General features: G+C 42.2%; 1 protein-coding gene and 1 long non-coding RNA gene across 5 annotated transcripts in view; one reads left to right on the top strand and one right to left on the bottom strand.

Moving 5' to 3' along the window:
* GLRA1 (glycine receptor alpha 1) overlaps positions 1–14,197 on the top strand; it is a 102,897-nt gene extending 88,700 nt beyond the window's left edge. The window contains exons 8-9 of one of the 2 annotated variants that reach the window (XM_005558329.5): positions 7,341–7,487; positions 13,461–14,197. In XM_005558329.5, the coding sequence (XP_005558386.1) occupies positions 7,341–7,487; positions 13,461–13,751 (438 nt within the window). In that variant the 3' untranslated portion in view covers positions 13,752–14,197. Of the gene's footprint in view, positions 1–7,340; positions 7,488–13,436 lie in introns of both variants that reach the window. The other variant, XM_005558328.5, reaches the window with a different exon arrangement.
* The window catches only part of LOC141407091 (uncharacterized), a 105,364-nt gene that overhangs the window by 85,010 nt on the left and 2,808 nt on the right, over positions 1–17,546 (bottom strand). The window contains exon 3 of one of the 3 annotated variants that reach the window (XR_012414300.1): positions 11,282–11,414. The exons of the other annotated variants lie outside the window; for them this stretch is intronic. This is a non-coding gene — a long non-coding RNA (uncharacterized lncRNA). The remainder of the gene's footprint in view (positions 1–11,281; positions 11,415–17,546) is intronic. 3 annotated transcript variants of the gene reach the window in all.

The following is a 17,546-nucleotide window of genomic DNA, read 5'->3' as shown; positions in this document are numbered from 1 at the left end:
ATTTCTGAAGCCTCTGTTCTGTTCCGTTGGTCTATATATCAGTTTTGGTACCAGTACCATGCTGTTTTGGTTACTGTAGCCTTGTAGTATAGCTTGAAGTCTGGTAGTGTGATGCCTCCAGCTTTGTTCTTTTTGCTTAAGATTGTCTTGGCTATGCGGGCTCTTTTTTGGTTACATATGAAATTTGAAGTAGTTTTTTTCTACTTCTGTGAAGAAAGTCAGTGGTAGCTTGATGGGGATAGCACTGAATCTATAAATTACTTTGGGAAGTATAGCCATTTTCACAATATTGATTCTTCCTATCCATGAGCATGGAATGTTCTTCCATTTGTTTGTGTCCTCTCTTATTTCCTTGAGCAGTGGTTTGTAGTTCTCCTTGAAGAGTTCCTGCACATCCCTTGTAAGTTGTATTCTTAAGTATTTTATTCTCTTTGTAGCAGTTGTGAATGGGAGTTCACTCATTATTTGGGTCTTCTCTGTTTGTCTATTATTGGTGTATAGGAATACTTGTGATTTTTGCACATTGATTTTGTATCCTGAGACTTTGCTGAAGTTGCTTATCAGCTTAAAGAGATTTGGGGCTGAGACGATGGGGTTTTCTAAATATACAATCATGTCATCTGCAAACAGAGATAATTTGACTTCCTCTCTTCCTATTTGAATACGCTTTATTTCTTTCTCTTGCCTGACTGCCCTGACCAGCACTTCCAATACTATGTTGAATAGGAGTGGTGAGAGAGGGCAACCTTGTCTTGTGCCGGCTTTCCAGGGGAATGCTTCCAGCTTTTGCCCATTCCGTATGATATTGGCTGTAGGTTTGTCATAAGTAGCTCTTATTATTTTGAGATGCATCCCATCAATACCCAGTTTATTGAGAGTTTTTAGCATGAAGGGGCGTTGAATATTATCAAAGGCTTTTTCTACATCTATTGAGCTAATCATGGTTTTTTGTCATTGGTTCTGTTTTTGTGATGGATGATGTTTATTGATTTGCATATGTTGAACCAGCCTTGCATCCCAGGGATGAAGCTGAATTGATGGTCATGGATAAGCTTTTTGATGTGCTGCTGGATTTGGTTTGCCAGTATTTTATTGAGGATTTTCGCATCAATGTTCATCAGGGATATTGGCCTGCAATTCTCTTTTTTTGTTGTGTCTCTGCCAGGTTTTGGTATCAGGATGATATTGACCTCGTAAAATGAGTTGTGGTATCAGGATGACGCTGGCCTCATAAAATGAGTTAGGGAGGTGTCCTTCCTTTTCTATTGTTTGGAATAGTTTCAGATGAATGGCACCAGCTCCTCTTTGTACCTCTGGTAGAATTTGGCTGTGAATCCGTCTGGTCCTGGGCTTTTTATGGTTGGTAGGCTATTAATTACTGTCTCTATTTCAGAACTTGTTATTGGCCTGTTCCAGGATTCAACTTCTTCCTGGTTTAGTCTTGAGACGGTGTATGTGTCCAGGAATTTATCCATTTCTTCTAGATCTTCTAGTTTTTTGTATACAGGTGTTTATAATATTCTCTGATGGTAGTTTGTATTTCTGTGGGATCAGTGGTGATATCCCCTTTATCCTTTTTATTATGTCTATTTCATTCTTCTCTCTTATTATTCTGGCTAGCAGTCTATATATTTTGTTAATCTTCAAAAAGCCAGCCCCTGGATTCATTGATTTTTTGAAGGGTTTTTCATGTCTCTATCTCCTTCAGTTTTGCTCTGATCTTAGTTATTTCTTGTCTTCTGCTAGCTTTTGAATTTGTTTGCTCTTATTTTTCTAGTTCTTTTAATTCTGATGTTAGGGTGTCAATTTTAGATCTTTTCTGCTTTCTTCTGTGGGCATTTAGTGCTATAAATTTTCCTCTAAACACTGCTTTAGATGTGTCCCAGAGATTCTGGTATGTTGTGTCTTTGTTCTCATTGGTTTCAAATAAATTATTTATTTCTGCCTTAATTTTGTTATTTACCCAGTAGTTATTCAGGAGCAGGTTGTTTAGTTTCCATGGAATTGTGTGGTTTTGAGTGAGTTTCTTAATCCCGAGTTCCAGTTTGATTGCACTGTGGTCTGAGAGACTGTTTGTTATGATGTCCATTATTTTGCATTTGCTGAGGAATGTTTTACTTCCAATTATGTGGTCAATTTTAGAATAAGTGTGATGTGTTGCTAAGAAGAACATATATTTTGTTGATTTTGGGTGGAGAGTTCTGTAGATTTCTATTAGGTCTGCTTGGTCCAGAGCTGAGTTCACGTCCTGAATATCCTTGTCAATTTCTGTCTCGTTGATCTGTCTAATATTGACAGTGGGGTGCTAAAGTCTCCCACTATTATTGTTTGGGAGTCTATGTCTCTTTGTAGGTCTCTAAGAACTTGCCTTATGAATCTGGGTCTGTATGGGGTGCATATATATTTAGGATAGTTAGCTCTTCTTGTTGCATTGATCCCTTTACCATTATGTAATACCCTTCTTTGTCTTTTTTGATCTTTGTTGGTTTAAAGTCTGTTTTATCAGAAACTAGGATTGCAACCCCGGTTTTTTTTTTTTTTTTTTTGCTTTCCATTTCCTTGGTAAATATCCCCCCATCCTGCCAGACACGATTGCTCATGCCTGTAATCCCAGCACTTTCGGAGGCGGACGCAGGTGGATCACCTGAGGTCAGGAGTTGGAGACCAGCCTGACCAACCTGAAGAAACCCCATCTCTACTAAAAATACAAAATTAGCCGTGCATGGTGGCACATGCCTGTAATCCCAGTTACTTGGGAGGCTGAGGCAGGAGAATGGCTTGAACCCAGGAGGCGGAGGATGTGGTGAGCTGAGATCGTGCCATTGCACTCCACCTTGGGCAACAAGAGCAGAACTCTGTCTCAATAAAAAATATACATATTATACATACACACACACACACACACACACACACACACACACATTCCTCCATCCCTTTATTTTGAGCCTATGTGTGTCTTTGCACGTGAGACTGGTCTTCTAAATACAGCACACTGCTGAGTCTTGACTCTTTATCCAATTTGCCAGTCTGTGTCTTTTAACTGGGGCATTTAGCCTGTTTACATTTAAGATTAACATTGTTATGTGTGAATTTGATCCTGTCATTATGATGCCAGCTGGTTATTGTTCCCGTTAGTTGATGTGGTTTCTTCATAGTGTAAATGGTCTTTACAATTTGGTATGTTTTTGCAGTGGCTGGTACCAGCTGTTCCTTTCCATGTTTAGTGCTTCCTTCAGGAGCTCTTGTACGACAGGCCTGGTGGAGATGAAATCTCTCAGCATTTGCTTGTCTGTAAAGGATTTTAGTTCTCCTTTGTTTATGAAGCTCTCCTTTGCTTATGAAGCTTAGTTTGGCTGGATATGAAATTCTGGGTTGAAAATTTTTTTCTTTAAGATTGTTGAATATTGGCCCCCAGTCTCTTCTGGCTTATAGGGTTTCTGCCAAGAGATCTGCTGTTAGTCTGATGGGCTTCCCTTTGTGGGTAACCCGACCTTTCCCTCTGGCTGCCCCTAACATTTTTTCCTTCATTTCAACCTTTGTGAATCTGACAATTATGTGTCTTGGGGTTGCTCTTCTCAAGGAGTATCTTTGTGGCGTTCTCTGTATTTCCTGAATTTGAATGTTGGCCTGTCTTGCTAGGTTGGGGAAGTTCTCCTGGATATCCTGAAGAGTGTTTTCCAACTTGGTTCCATTCTCCCTGTCACTTTCAGGTACACCAATTGAACGTAGGTTTGGTCTTGTCACATAGTCCCATATTTCTTGGAAGTTTTCTTTGTTCCTTTTCATTCTTTTTTCTCTAATCTTGTCTTCATGCTTTGTTTCACTAAATTGATCTTCAATCTCTGATATCCTTTCTTCCACTTGATCGATTCAGCTATTGATACTTGTGTATGCTTCACGACGTTCTCATGCTATGTTTTTCAGTTCCATCAGGTCATTTATGTTCTTCTCTAAACTTGTTATTCCAGTTAGCAATTCTTCTAACCTCTTTTCAAGGTTCTTAGCTTCCTTGCCTTGTATTAGAACATGCTCCTTTAGCTCAGAGGAGTTTGTTATTCTCCACCTTCTGAAGCCTACTTCTGTGACTTTGTCGAACTCGTTCTCTGTCCAGTTTTGTTCCCTTGCTGGCAAGGAGTTGTGATCCTTTGGAGGAGAAAAGGCATTCCAGTTTTTGGAATTTTCAGCCTTTTTGTGCTGGTTTTTCCTCTTCTTCGTGGATTTATCTACCTTTGGTCTTTGATGCTGGTGACCTTCAGATGGGATTTCTGTATGGCTGTCCTTTCTGTTGATTTTGATGCTATTCCTTTCTGTTTGTTAGTTTTCCTTCTAACAGTCAGGCCCCTCAGCTGCAGGTCTGCTGGAGTTTGCTGGAGATCCACTCCAGACCCTGTTTTCCTGGTTATCACCAGTGGAGACTGCAGAACAGCAAAGATTGCTGCCTGTTCCTTCCTCTGGAAACTTCATCCCAGAGGGGCAGCTGCCAGATGCCAGCTGGAGCTCTCCTCTATGAGGTGTCTTTCAACCCCTGCTGGGAGGTGTTTCTCTGTCAGGAGGCATGGGGGTCAGGGACCCACTTGAGGAGGCAGTCTGTCCCTTAGCAGAGCTCGAGTGCTGTGCTGGGAGATCCACTACTCTCTTCAGAACTGGCAGGCAGGAACGTTTAAGTCTGCTGAAGCTGCTCCCACAGCTACGCCTTCCCCCCAGGTGCTTTGTCCCAGGGAGATGGTAGTTTTATCTATAAGCCCCTGACTGGGGCTGCTCCTTTTCTTTCAGAGATGCCCTGCCCAGAGAGGAGGGATCTAGAGAGGCAGCCTGGCTACAGAGGCTTTGCTGAGCTGTGGTGTGCTCCACCCAGTTCGAACTTCCCGGCAGCTTTGTTTACACTGTGAGGGGAAAACCACCTACTCAATCCTCAGTAATGGTGGACACTTCTCCCCTCACCAAGCTCAAGGGTTCCAGGTCGACTTCAGACTGCTGTGCTGGCAGCGAGAATTTCAAGCCAGTGGATCTTAGCTTGCTGGGCTCCATGGGGATGGGATCTGCTGAGCTAAACCACTTGGCTCGCTGGCTTCAGCCTCCTTTCCAGGGGAGTGAACGGTTCTGTCTTGCTGGGGTTCCAGGTGCCACTGGAGTATGAAAAAAAAAAAAAAAAAAAAAAAAAACTCCCGCAGCTAGCTCCGTGTCTGTCCAAATGGCTGCCCAGTTTTGTGCTTGAAAACCAGGGCCCTGGTGGCATAGGCACCCGAGGGAATCTCCTTGTCTGCAGGTTGCAAAGACCCTGGGAAAAGAGTAGTATCTGGGGCCAGAGTGCATCATCCCTCACGACACAGTCCCTCAAGGCTTTCCTTGGCTAGGGGAGGGAAATCCCCAACCCCTTGCGCTTCCTGGGTGAGGCGACACCCTACTCTGCTTCAGCTCACCTTCTGTGGGCTGCACCCACTGTCTAACCAGTCCCAGTGAGATAAGCTGGGTACCCCAGTTGGAAATGCAGAAATCACCCGCCTTCTGCATTGATCTTGCTGGGAGCTGCAGACCAGAGTTGTTCCTATTTGGCCATCTTGCCAACCAATTTTAGACATTTTAATAATATAATGTGGCAACTTTGAAAATCAAATTCTCCCCTCTCTTCAGGATTTGTTGCTGTTGCTATTCAGTAACTTTTCTGAACTAATTCCGTAAAGTTTGTATTATTTATTTTGTAGGACCACTGAAGTCTCTGCTCAGTTAGGTTGGTAGTCAGCTTAAAATCAGACAAAGGTTTCTTAAATGGCCGGAACCTATAAGTCTCCTAGCCTTCACCAAGGGGCTCTCTATCTTAAACATTCTGCAAGGCAGTTTACAACTTTGACTCAGGCTCCACTTCCTGCTTGCTCAGACTATCAAGGTTAGCCAAAGGTGAGTGCCTAGAGCCATCTCAGGTCTTCCCGGGAATGCACACAGCTCTAAGTTTGCACACAGTTTCCCAAGAATATGTCAGAGCTTTCCAAAGCCCCTATAAACATCTCATTACCCAGCTTTTCCTTTTCAGCTTTTTGATTAACTTATTATTTTGCCCCAACTGCCTCAGGTAGCAATTACTGTTGATTGCTTTTGATGAATGCCCTCAAAGAAAAGTTTGTTCACATGGGGACAGCTCCAAATCAGGTCAAATAAAGACAGCCTTATGAGTGGCATTTTTGAGGGAACCATGAAGTATGTCAAACGATGATAACTCTCTGGGAATGAGGCATTGAAGAAGCTCCAATTGTGTTCTGCTCCATCCAATGGCTTCCAGACAGCTGTTGGTTTTTAAGGCTACCATGGAGCTGGATAGATTAGGATAGGAATATGGCAAAACACCACAAAGCTCCAAGGGGAATGAAAATACATGTCAGTGCAGAAACTTGTACTTGGTTGTTTATAGCAGCATTACTCACAGTAGCTAAAAAGTAGAAAACTTAAATATCCATTAACTGATTAACGGATAAACAAAATGTTGTATATCCATAAAACAGGGTATTATTCAGCCATAAAAAGGAATGAAATACTGATACATGTTACAGTGTGAATGAACCTTGAAAATATTACGCTAAGTGAAAGAGGCCGATCATAAAAGGCCACATATTGTATTATTTCATTCATATAAGATATGGATTAGTGGTTGTTTATGGTTAGGGGAATAGAGAGGTGATAGCTAAAAGGTAACAGATTTATTTTTGAGGTAATGAAAACGTTCTAAAATTGACTGATGATGATGGTTGCACACGTGTGAATATTCTAAAAATCGTTAAGCTGTACATTTTAAATGTAAGAATTATATGGTATGTGAATTATATCTCAATAACACTTTTAAACAATGCCACAAAACTTGTGTTCTTATTAAGATTCAGCTGATTTTCTTGAATAAATGTTGACAGGACTGATATAAGCCTTTGGTAATTAGTGGAGGTCTGAAAAGTTGGCACTGACAATTTTTTCCAGTGTTCCCATTAATTTTTTGGAGAAATTTTCAGGTCCTTACGATGACATTTTTGCTGACATCCTTCATTCACTTTTAATGCTCAGTACAACAGTTTGTTCCGATCACCCTTAAACAAAACACAGCATTCTGTTCTAAGTGATAATGCTAAATATACCACCGTCCTCTCTTTAGTACTCTCATAGGTACTATAATCTATTTACCCCGATATTCTTTCCAGTCTGTTTGATGTATTTCTCTTCTGTTTTCCTCTCTACCTCCACCCTAATAACCTAGCTGAGGAGCAGACAGCAGTGGGTGATGTGGGGAACTACTGAAGAGCTTAATATTTTACACTCCCCTGCTCTCACCTCCCTGTGTTTCTCCTCCACCCCCACTCTAGGTGTCCTATGTGAAAGCCATTGACATTTGGATGGCAGTTTGCCTGCTCTTTGTGTTCTCAGCCCTACTAGAATATGCTGCCGTTAACTTTGTGTCTCGGCAACATAAAGAGCTGCTCCGATTCAGGAGGAAGCGGAGACATCACAAGGTAGGCCTTTGGGTCACTGCCTAAGGAGGGATAGCTGGTAGTGAACAAAAGATTTCTAAGCAGTCTTGTCTGTGTTATTTGTTTCAATGGTCCACCCTTCTCAATGTGCAAGGCAGGTTAGAAACAGAAATTAAACACCTAGAGGTCTCAGCTTTCCCTCCCATAAATAATGCCCTAGAGTTGGGTCTATAGGCAGTCACTCTTCGAATCGTAACAGTAACACTACAGAAATTATCAAGTTATACCTAAAGGCAGAACTAATTAATTAAAAGCTGATGGGGTCAAGAAAATAACTAACTATAAATCTAAAAGATTGGGAGATGTCCATTGGCTTTTTTCTGCAAGCCTGCATTGTTTTAATAGGCTTGATTCCAGAAGACAATTGCACCACAAAAGGTGAGATCTTAAAGTAGAATGCCCAGGTTCAGGCCTTTGCTTCCTGCCTCCAGGAAAGAGGCAACAAGCAAGATCTCCGCCAGAGTGGGTTCTCTCTCCATATGAGGGATTGAAAAAAGGAGTATTTGACATGGCACCTCTGAAAAGTTACCAACCTCTGTTCACAAACTGCTCCATACCCTGGGTCCATAACTAGTTCCCAGAAGATCCAACCACCCTGGCTTTTTCCTTAGTTCTTCAAACATACACACAGGACTTTTAATATCTTGTTCTCTTTCCCTGTACTGCTCTTCCAGTACACTGTGTGTCCTAGCAAATGCCATGTTCCAATTGAACTCAATTTCTAAACTTCTAAAAATGTATCCCGATTTAAAAGCGTAAATTCAATGATGTGATTTTTTAAAGCCAATCTCTTCCACCAAATCGCAAGCTCCATAAAAGCAGAGACCGTGTTTGTTTTTGCTCCAAGGTCTATCTCTGGTGCCTAACACAATGCCTAACATACAGTGAGCATGCAATAAGTATTTGTTAAACAAATGAACAAAGGGATAAACAAACGATTAGGTTGATGCAAAAATAATTGCAGTTTTGGCCATTAAAAGCAATAAAGAAGAAGCCTCCAGACAGAGAGTCTGAAGTTTTTCCAGTGACAGATTAGGGCAACCAGGGACCCTGTCATAGCGTTGCAGGTCACAGCACGTACCTGCAATGTGCCAGGTCCCACAAGCTTTAGACTGACCTATATAAAATCGTTGTCTATTAGTCAGTAAAGCTCAAAAATAAAATAAAACAAAACAAAATAGTTGTCTGCCCAAGCACAATGTGCTGTGACAAAGGACCCTGCCTCTTAGTTTTCTTTAGTATGTGACTTCGAGCTAGCCTATTCTTGGGCCCAGGTTCTCCATGTGCAAAGTGCATATAAAGGGAAACTCTGGTGAGAATTAAATCAGGGGATGCCAAAGTAGCTTTAAGTTTTGTTCCTGCCACACAAGTGCCAAGGATTTAAATGATTACATATACACACATTTCCATCAGTATGTTTCTTAAACATCAGCAATCTGACTCAATTAACTTCTGGCAGTTTACCACAGGGAGGAGGCCGACATTCCAAGACAGAAGACGTTCATGGGAATTAAGATATCACCATCCTTCTAAACTACATTAAGGAGGAAATTGTCTTGGGTTCAGCAAGCCAGATAGAACTTCTTAAATGACCCCTGGTTTTAGTTACTCTATGTTGTCCATTTAATACCTAACCTCTGATGCTTTAAAAAAAAAAAAAAAAAAAAAAAAAAAAGTCTAATTAAGAAACTGGCACGATGGTTTGTGCCTATAATCCCAACTATTAGGAAGGCTGAGGTGAGAGGATTGCTTTAGCCCAGGAGTTCCAAACCAATGTGGGCAACATAGTGACTTTGTCAAAAAAAAAAAAAAAAAAAGAGAGAGAGAAAGAAAAGAAAAGAAAGAAAGGAAAGAAAGGAAGGAAAGAAAGGAAAGAAAAAAAAGAAAGAACTAAAGAAAGAAACTGACCAAACATAACTATCCCTGGGATTTTATTTTTCCTTTTCTCCCCCCGCCCCCATAGACTAGCTGCTTTTTGTAATTTCGTCTGCTAGAGACAGTTGTTGTAAACACTAATTTGAAAAGACTATGTCCAAGATATTTTACTAGCACCAGCCCTTTTGATTGGGCACTGCACAGCTCCAGTAGATGCTGTTTGCATGGACTAAAATGAGAATGGAGCCTCCTAAAGATATATAGTATGGTGGGCCTATGGTACTTTCAAAGGCTGCTTCTACCTTCCCCAAATATCTACCAGTTTGACACACTAGAAGAAAACAAACACTATCTCTCTGGCCAGATAAAGTGTGAATAAGGCCACTAGCTAGATTTGATCAGATTCTCCTGCTCAGTTCCCTCCTGGAAGATACCTCAGCAATCACCCCATCCACTCCTTCCATGCAACTGATGAGGGAGACCCACAATAGCAAGGCCAAGTCACCAGTATCATGAGGCACTACTGGCAAAGGCAGGAGAGGTGCTGAAAGACCCGAGACTCTCCACCAAACGTTAACCATATCACCGTGAGTTCTTATCTGTTCATCAGTGTGTCCATCCTGAAGCAGATAAAAATGGCCCTGCATTTACTAGATCTTAAATAAAAACTAAGCCTCATCACAAGGCAGAGGTCAAAAACTAGTAGCCAGAAGGCCAAATTTGGTGTGCAAATATCTTTACTTTGGCCTGGAGTGTTTTTAAAATCTGGACTAAGGGGTCAGCATTTAAAAATCACACTTCTGGCTTCACTAGAAAAAAATCACAGCATCCAGCCACACTGGATGTGCTTCCCATAAGGTACTGGTACACTGGAACTGCCTTTAGGTAGGGAATGCATTTTCCAATTAATACCATCCCTTCTAACCAGGGACATTTCTCAGCCCCAACTCACTTTACCACTCACATTTCTCCTGCCTGCCTCCCTGTATGCATTTGAATTAATGTAATCTCATTCATAAGGGCTCTTAAGTTGGCCCAAATATCAGAAATTACAATGATGCAGAATTAAGCTCACCATAAAGAATAGTTTCCTTTAGAGTAAGCCACTCTGGAAGTGATTTGTACACTAGAGGTGTACCAGTTTGTTCTGCAGAAACCTCTCTTTAACAGGAAGTTTGCAGACGGGATTTTAAGTCCCAGATGGTGAGTGGAGAAGAACTAGCTACATGCCTGAATTTCTCAGAGCCTGTGATCTTGGCCAGCTTTCCCAACTCCCACCATCTTCCCATGTTGTCTCATTTATTGTGCAGAAAGCATCTGGTTCTCGAATTCTCTGGCCGGCCTCCTTAGGCAAATTATTAGGAAACCATATCTGTGAGCACCAGACTCAGCAGGCATACTACTAGCAACCTCCCTGAGTTCCAGAGTACACTACCAGATTTCCCCTGCTCCAGCTCCAAGCCGCTCTAGATGCAGTTGGGCATGCATTTCCTGCCACCTGCTGGTTCCAATAAGAATAGCAAGCCTTTTACCAGTCATTCCTAGGGAATTTTTCTCCCAGACACAGTATGAAATTGATAATCCTCCAGCTAGATGGGGTCTTCAATCCAAACCTCTACTCCTTCCATTCCCATGTTTAACAGATGAAAGGCAAAGAGTAATTCACCCAAAGCAGCATAAAAAGTTAATTTGGTACTTCCTCCTACCTAACTAGGTCCCAGTTTAAAATAAAAAATAAAATAAAACACCACCCCAGCTCCAGCAAGGGGAGATTTTCATTGAAATGCAATAGTGTCAGACTTACACCCCCTTCTAAGTACTTGGCCGGCTCCCCCCGGCTCCTCTCCTTGGCCCTGGCATTGAATCTTCTACTGTTGCCCTATTCATAGACAAGTACTTACTGAACACCTGATTGCCAGGCACTGTATGTAGCACATCCTCTTCCTCCTCACTTTTGCAATGGTGTTGGACAGGATTCATTCATTTTCCAAGGATTTCTTGAGCATTTACCATATGTCTCAAACCTTTCTGGTGCTAAAAATACAACTCCATTTGAACAAACAAACAACAACAAAAAAAAGCAGCTAAAGCTGGTGAAGATATACAAGTAAACATTTGCTCAACAAACATATACCAAATTTTGAGCTTATGAACCAGGGACTATGTTCATATGTTCAGTGTTGAGAGTGCAGTGAACATGACAGACTTTGCCTCTACTTTCATGGAGTTTATAATCTAATAAGAGACAGATGTTAATGAAGAAATTACCAACAATGTGATAAGAGCTTTAAAAAAAGACGGAGATATGTACAGAGAGCTTATGGAGCACACAGCAGGAACGGCTAGCCTATACTTGGGAGCTCAGAGAAGGCTTCTGAGGAAAAATTAGGTGAAAGAGGAGTTGGAGCCAAGAGATGGGGTTGTGAGTGTGTTCTAGGCAGGGAGAACAACTTGCACAAAGGCAAGAAAGGAATTCAAGAAAAGAACCATGACATTTTCAAATATAAGGAAATATTTCGGTGACTAAAGACACCAGATAGAAATGGCACAAGATGAGACTGGAAAAGCAGGCAGCGTCCAGGTTCTAAGGCCTTGTTTATCGTGTTCAGGATTTTAATTAACCTGAAGTCAGTGGCAGCCTATTAAAAGGTTCTAAGCAAAAGATGACCAAGATCTGTGTTGTAAAGACTCAGATGGGTTGGGTGGTGGGGGCAGATTGGAGGCTGTTGCAATGGTGGGCTGGACACAGTGGCTCACACCTGTAATCCCAGAACTTTGGGAAGCCGAGGCAGGAGGATCTCTTGAGGCCAGGAGTTCAAGATCAGACTGGGCAACATAGTGAGACCCCCATCTCTACAAACAAAATAAAACAAACAAACTGGAAGGTGGCCTGTCCTACAGTAGAGATGGAGAGGCACCAGTGGATCCTATACTGAGTTTCTTGTTCTCTGTTGGCCAGGTCCTGCACGGGAACAAGCAGAAGATGGTGTTCCTTTCCTTAAAGCGTTATCTAGGTGGGCAATGTGAGCTGATAAAACTTCCCAGTGCCAACATTGAATCAACAGCTCAGTTGAGACCAAAACATTAGACTCTCAATTCCTCCTCAGAGCTCACATGCAAAGATAACAAAGCTGGACATGAGGAGAGCAGACAATAGGGCCTCCATGATTCAGACCAGGGCAAGACCACTATGACCTGGGAAAGGGATGAACTAGAAGGATCAGGGCAGCAGGCATTTTGGTAGTGAGCATAAGGAAGGGACATGAGAATGCACAAGAGAAAATGTACAAACAAAGCTGGAGGGGTGCAAAGTATCTGGTGGCGGAGAAGGAAGGCCTAGAAAGGTAAGTTGGAGCCAAATGATGAAAGGTCTTGAAAGAAAACTTAGTAAAAATCCAGAGGTCTGTCTGAAGTTACAACTGCCAGGGATATGGGAACATGGAGGCAGGAAGAAGCTGTGGCTTCCCTGGCTTGTAGAATGGAAGTGAGGCCCAGAGCTCCTGCTCCATCCTGGCCTATAGCCATCCCCCTTACCAATCACTCCTGGGAGCTATTAATTGGGGAATGGGATGGGGAAGAGGGCAAGGAAGCAACAGAGGCAAAGCAGGGGATCTCTCCAAATTGTCCTCCGAATTTCTAAGTAAAACCCAGTACAACCTTGAATATGTTCTTAATTATAACCTCTGATGGTCAAAAGAAACTTGTGGAGTAGTGGGGAGAATCTTATCCCCCAGCTAGAAGAAAAAATGAAATAAAAATTCCCGAGACTCACAGAAGGAAATTACTTGCCTATGGTCATACAGCCAGCAATTTATACAGCTGAGACTTGAACACAGGTCTCCAGACTCTGAACCACATTCCTATCCCCTGTTCTGCACCTGTTTCAGCAGGCAAGTGGCGCCCCTCTATAAGGCAGAACTCCCCAGCCAGCCAAAAAGCCTCCAAAAACCTAGAGTGATGCAGTCTGGAAAGCAGGGAGAACCAGATGGGCATGGCCTGGCCCCCAAAGGAGTGCCTTGCAGGGAGGGTGCCTAGCCCTTGTCTTATTTTAAGTAGAGCCCCATGTTGAATCTATTCCAGGAGGATGAAGCTGGAGAAGGCCGCTTTAACTTCTCTGCCTATGGGATGGGCCCAGCCTGTCTGCAGGCCAAGGATGGCATCTCAGTCAAGGGCGCCAACAACAATAACACCACCAACCCCCCTCCTGCACCATCTAAGTCCCCAGAGGAGATGCGAAAACTCTTCATCCAGAGGGCTAAGAAGATCGACAAAATATCCCGCATTGGCTTCCCCATGGCCTTTCTCATTTTCAACATGTTCTACTGGATCATCTACAAGATTGTCCGTAGAGAGGATGTCCACAACCAGTGAAGGGTCTGAAAGGTTGGGGGAGGCTGGGAGAGGAGAACGTGGGAATAGCACAGGAATCTGAGAGACTAAGGAAGAGAAGGGGAAGAGAGGGAGGGGGCACACTTACACAACTCTCTCTGCAATATGTGCAATAGCAAAATGCAGTGATGCATGAATTTTACAATGTGGCACTATTTAACCTCGGGTGGGCTGTGGGCGGGGGGTCAGGAGGGACTTTTCTAATATAGGAACTGAGGGCTGGGAGGAAGGGAGGGGGTAAAGGCAGGGGTGGGGATTGGGGAAATAATAGCTTTCAAAAATCTCAGTCCATGGCTGTGCAGTTTTCCTGTTGGGAAGGAGAGCGCAGTCTGCCCCAGAGCAGAAAGAAAGCAATGTAATATATGATATATATTCATGCTTAATATTAATGCAAAACCACAAAAACAAAAGATTTGTTTCTTAACCTATCAGCCTAGTAACTGCTTAAATTTTTAAAGTCACAGAAGTAATGGACAAATTTTCCCAGAGTGGAAACAGTCACAAATAAGCTTGCTCTGGTGTATGTCCCACATCATACCCCTCCAAATGCCATACCCGTCTTCAAACTGACCCAGGCAGACACATGCCAAAAAGCCATTTTGCCTCTGCTTCAAGAGGGCTGTGTGGTATGGGAAGGGGTAGTGGAAACGGGGACAGGTGGAGAGACGAGAAGGGAGTGACTAAAGAGACAGACATTTCAGAGGCCAAGGATTGAGAATGTAGGTAACCCCAGCTCAACCCTCACATCTCAAGGCCACAACTGTACCTCTCTGAGCCCTCTTGCTTCTGTGCTTCAACAATGTCCCACTCACCCTCCACCACCACCCAGAAATGGCCAACGTGGTTTTCTCATTATATTGCCAATATGCAACCTTTTTTTATGGTTAAAAAAAAAATCTTGAAAAATAATATGCAGATAGACCGAGTGTAAACAGATACTTTTTTCAAATGTCTATTTTTTTGGAGAGTCTCTTTGGAACTGCAACTCAGTGCATGTTTGGGAAGGTGGGGTCAGTGGTGTGAGATACAATTATTCTCTAGTGGTCCTACAGAGTAAAGTTTTAAGAGGTGAAACAGCAGTGTTGAGTCTGCTGCCGATTAGACATAAATGGGTGGGGAGAGATAGTAATGTTTAGAAAATGTTTGTTATATTTTGACATATCATATATCACAATGTGCAAAGTTTGGGGGGCTGACCCCGTTATATTTTTGTAAGTCTGTTTTTTTCCTTTTAGGTGCTTTAACATTTAGGAAAGTTAGACAAATATTTTTCTTTCAATTCTGAAGTGCCAGAATTGTCCTGGGACAGCTAGGGCACTCCAGAAAAAAGAAGCACCAGGAGATGAATTTAGTTTGGGGGATGGGGTGGGCATGGTCCTGCTGACAGAAATGGATATCAGAGATGGGAAGTCTGCAAGGTGGAGACAGCAGGCCTCTGTCCACTGTCAACAGCACTATGCCTGAAATAATGGCACCATTGTCTGAAGCATTTTCCCTGCTTTGGCCCATGGCCAGAGTATGGGGGTTCCATTTCTTTCTTTGCACTTTAGTGTCTGAGCTTTGGATCAAAGGTGTAGGTAGAATGTTGAGATAGCTGACAATCAGTTTGTCCTGAGGCCTGGGGTTTCAAATGTGTCTTTTAAAAATCTCCAACTTGAGGCAGGATGGAGGAGGAGTGGTAAGCAGAGAAGACACACTGGAAGCCTAACTTTTCCCTAAAGCACCTTCCCCTAGGGGATTTTCTCCCATTCCCTCAGCACAATAACTAATACAGTCCTAAAGTAGCAGGTCAAGACAAAGATCTAAAGAGATTTACATAAGGAAAATGCACTATGCAGTCAAAAAAGGATTTGGCTTTGAGGCTTGAATGGTAAAGGTGATTACATCCAGGTCCAGGGAAAATAAATTATTGCCTTCCCTTCTCTTGGCCTGTGTAGACCAAAAAGCTAAACTGTATTACAGCTTTGGATGATATGATAGAACCTGTAATCTTATTTTTCTAAGAAAACTTGGGAGATGGGAGCCAAGTGGGTAGAAGTCTCTCATCGAAGACCACTCTTTCTCCCATCACAAACATGTGTCCAACGGAGGAAAAGTTTAAAAGAGGGACTTGAACGACTACACTTCAAGATGAGAACATCAGTCTTCGAGCTGCTGTCAGCACCTTTCATTAGCACTATATTCTCAAGTGGTGCATGAGTCTTTGGAGAGGCCCTTTCACTAGCACTTTATTCACTTTATTTAGGGAAAATCATTTCTTAATCTAAAAAAATTAAGCCCTTCTTCCAACTTTACTCATTACTGGACTAAATTCAGAATGTCTGAAGTCTCGGTGAATCAGGCAACAATCGTGCTAGAGCTCCAGCAGAAACTAAAGACAACGCCATTGTTCTAAGACATTCTGCCTCCACTCAAAACAGATAATCCGCAGATTCCAAACCAGCCTCCTTATAAGTAGTGTCTGGAATCCATCTGAGAGAGAGAAATCACTGGGCCATTTGCCCAACCTCTGCTGGGTCCTTGAACTTCTGCCACCATATTCAGCTTGTGGGCCCACTGGGAGCTGCCAGGTTGACAGTAGCCAACAAACAATTGAATAATCTCTTTGAGACACAGAGGGGGAATGTCACTGAAATCTTCTCTCAGACTATTTCAAACTAGTGTCCCTTATGGAAAATCAACATGAGTGGAGTGATTATAGCAATGAAAAGAACCTGGATTTTAGTCCTGCCACTACAATAGGCTGAGTGACCTTGGGTAAAGGACTAGGCTTTAGTTTCTCTAAATACACAATATGAAGAGTAGTATAGTATCTAAACTCCCTCTTAGCTCTAAGTGCTCTATGACTCTGTGTTTAAGCTAGTCTACAGGAAATTCACATGACCAAAAATTTAATGTCACTTTGATTTCTAAACCCTCCAAGGTGGATGTGTGGATACGCATGCATAAACACATGGACCCACACATTATTGCCTTTGGAAAATTTGCAGATTTCTTTTTTCTTTGCCCCTCTTGGCGAACGGTGGTGAGGAAAGGACATGAATCATTACAAAGTCAGAAATATCATCATGAATTAAGAATGGAAGCATATTCAAGGAAAAGACATTATCATCAACGTATAATGTAGTAAGAATTTAACAAATTACATGAATTTCATCTTTATGGAAAAATCAAACCAGATAAGCTAAGCCAATTACTTTAAGTGGCTCCAATGAACAGGGCAATACTTTCTTAATTTCCTCTTCAGTTTGAGCACAGGGGATACTATGCTTTGGGATTACAGATGCCAAGTGGTATGGTGGCCAAAAAACTGATTTAGGTACAATGAACGGTTTACCAGTTTTCAAACTCTTTGCTTATCCAGACCACACCAGTATTTATACATGGTGTGAGAACTGGACACTGGCATAGAGGATTGGTGATTTCACCCTCCAAAACTACAGCTAATTCTAGGAGCCAAATCTAGGAGGTACCAATTAAGCAGACCAAATTTCTGCTTAATTGATTCTCACTTATTAGCTTATAATGTATCTCATTCATTTCAAGAATAGTCAAAATAAATGGCTGAACTTTGACACCCTCTAGTCCTTTCAAACACTGTTAGCTAAGACTCTAAGGAATGAACAAGAACAGGCATGAACAGAAAGGAAAAAAAAAAAATGTATGTCCGTGTGTATGTGGATATGTAATATCTTGATTTTAACTCTATTTTTAGTTTGAGTCTAAAAAACAAGAGGATTGGTCTTTTGACCCAAATTATTCCTTCTAAACTGTCAA

The sequence above is a fragment of the Macaca fascicularis genome, chromosome 6, assembly GCF_037993035.2.
Source record: "Macaca fascicularis isolate 582-1 chromosome 6, T2T-MFA8v1.1".
Classification (NCBI taxonomy): domain Eukaryota; kingdom Metazoa; phylum Chordata; class Mammalia; order Primates; family Cercopithecidae; genus Macaca; species Macaca fascicularis.
This window is presented reverse-complemented; position numbering and strand designations above follow the sequence as displayed.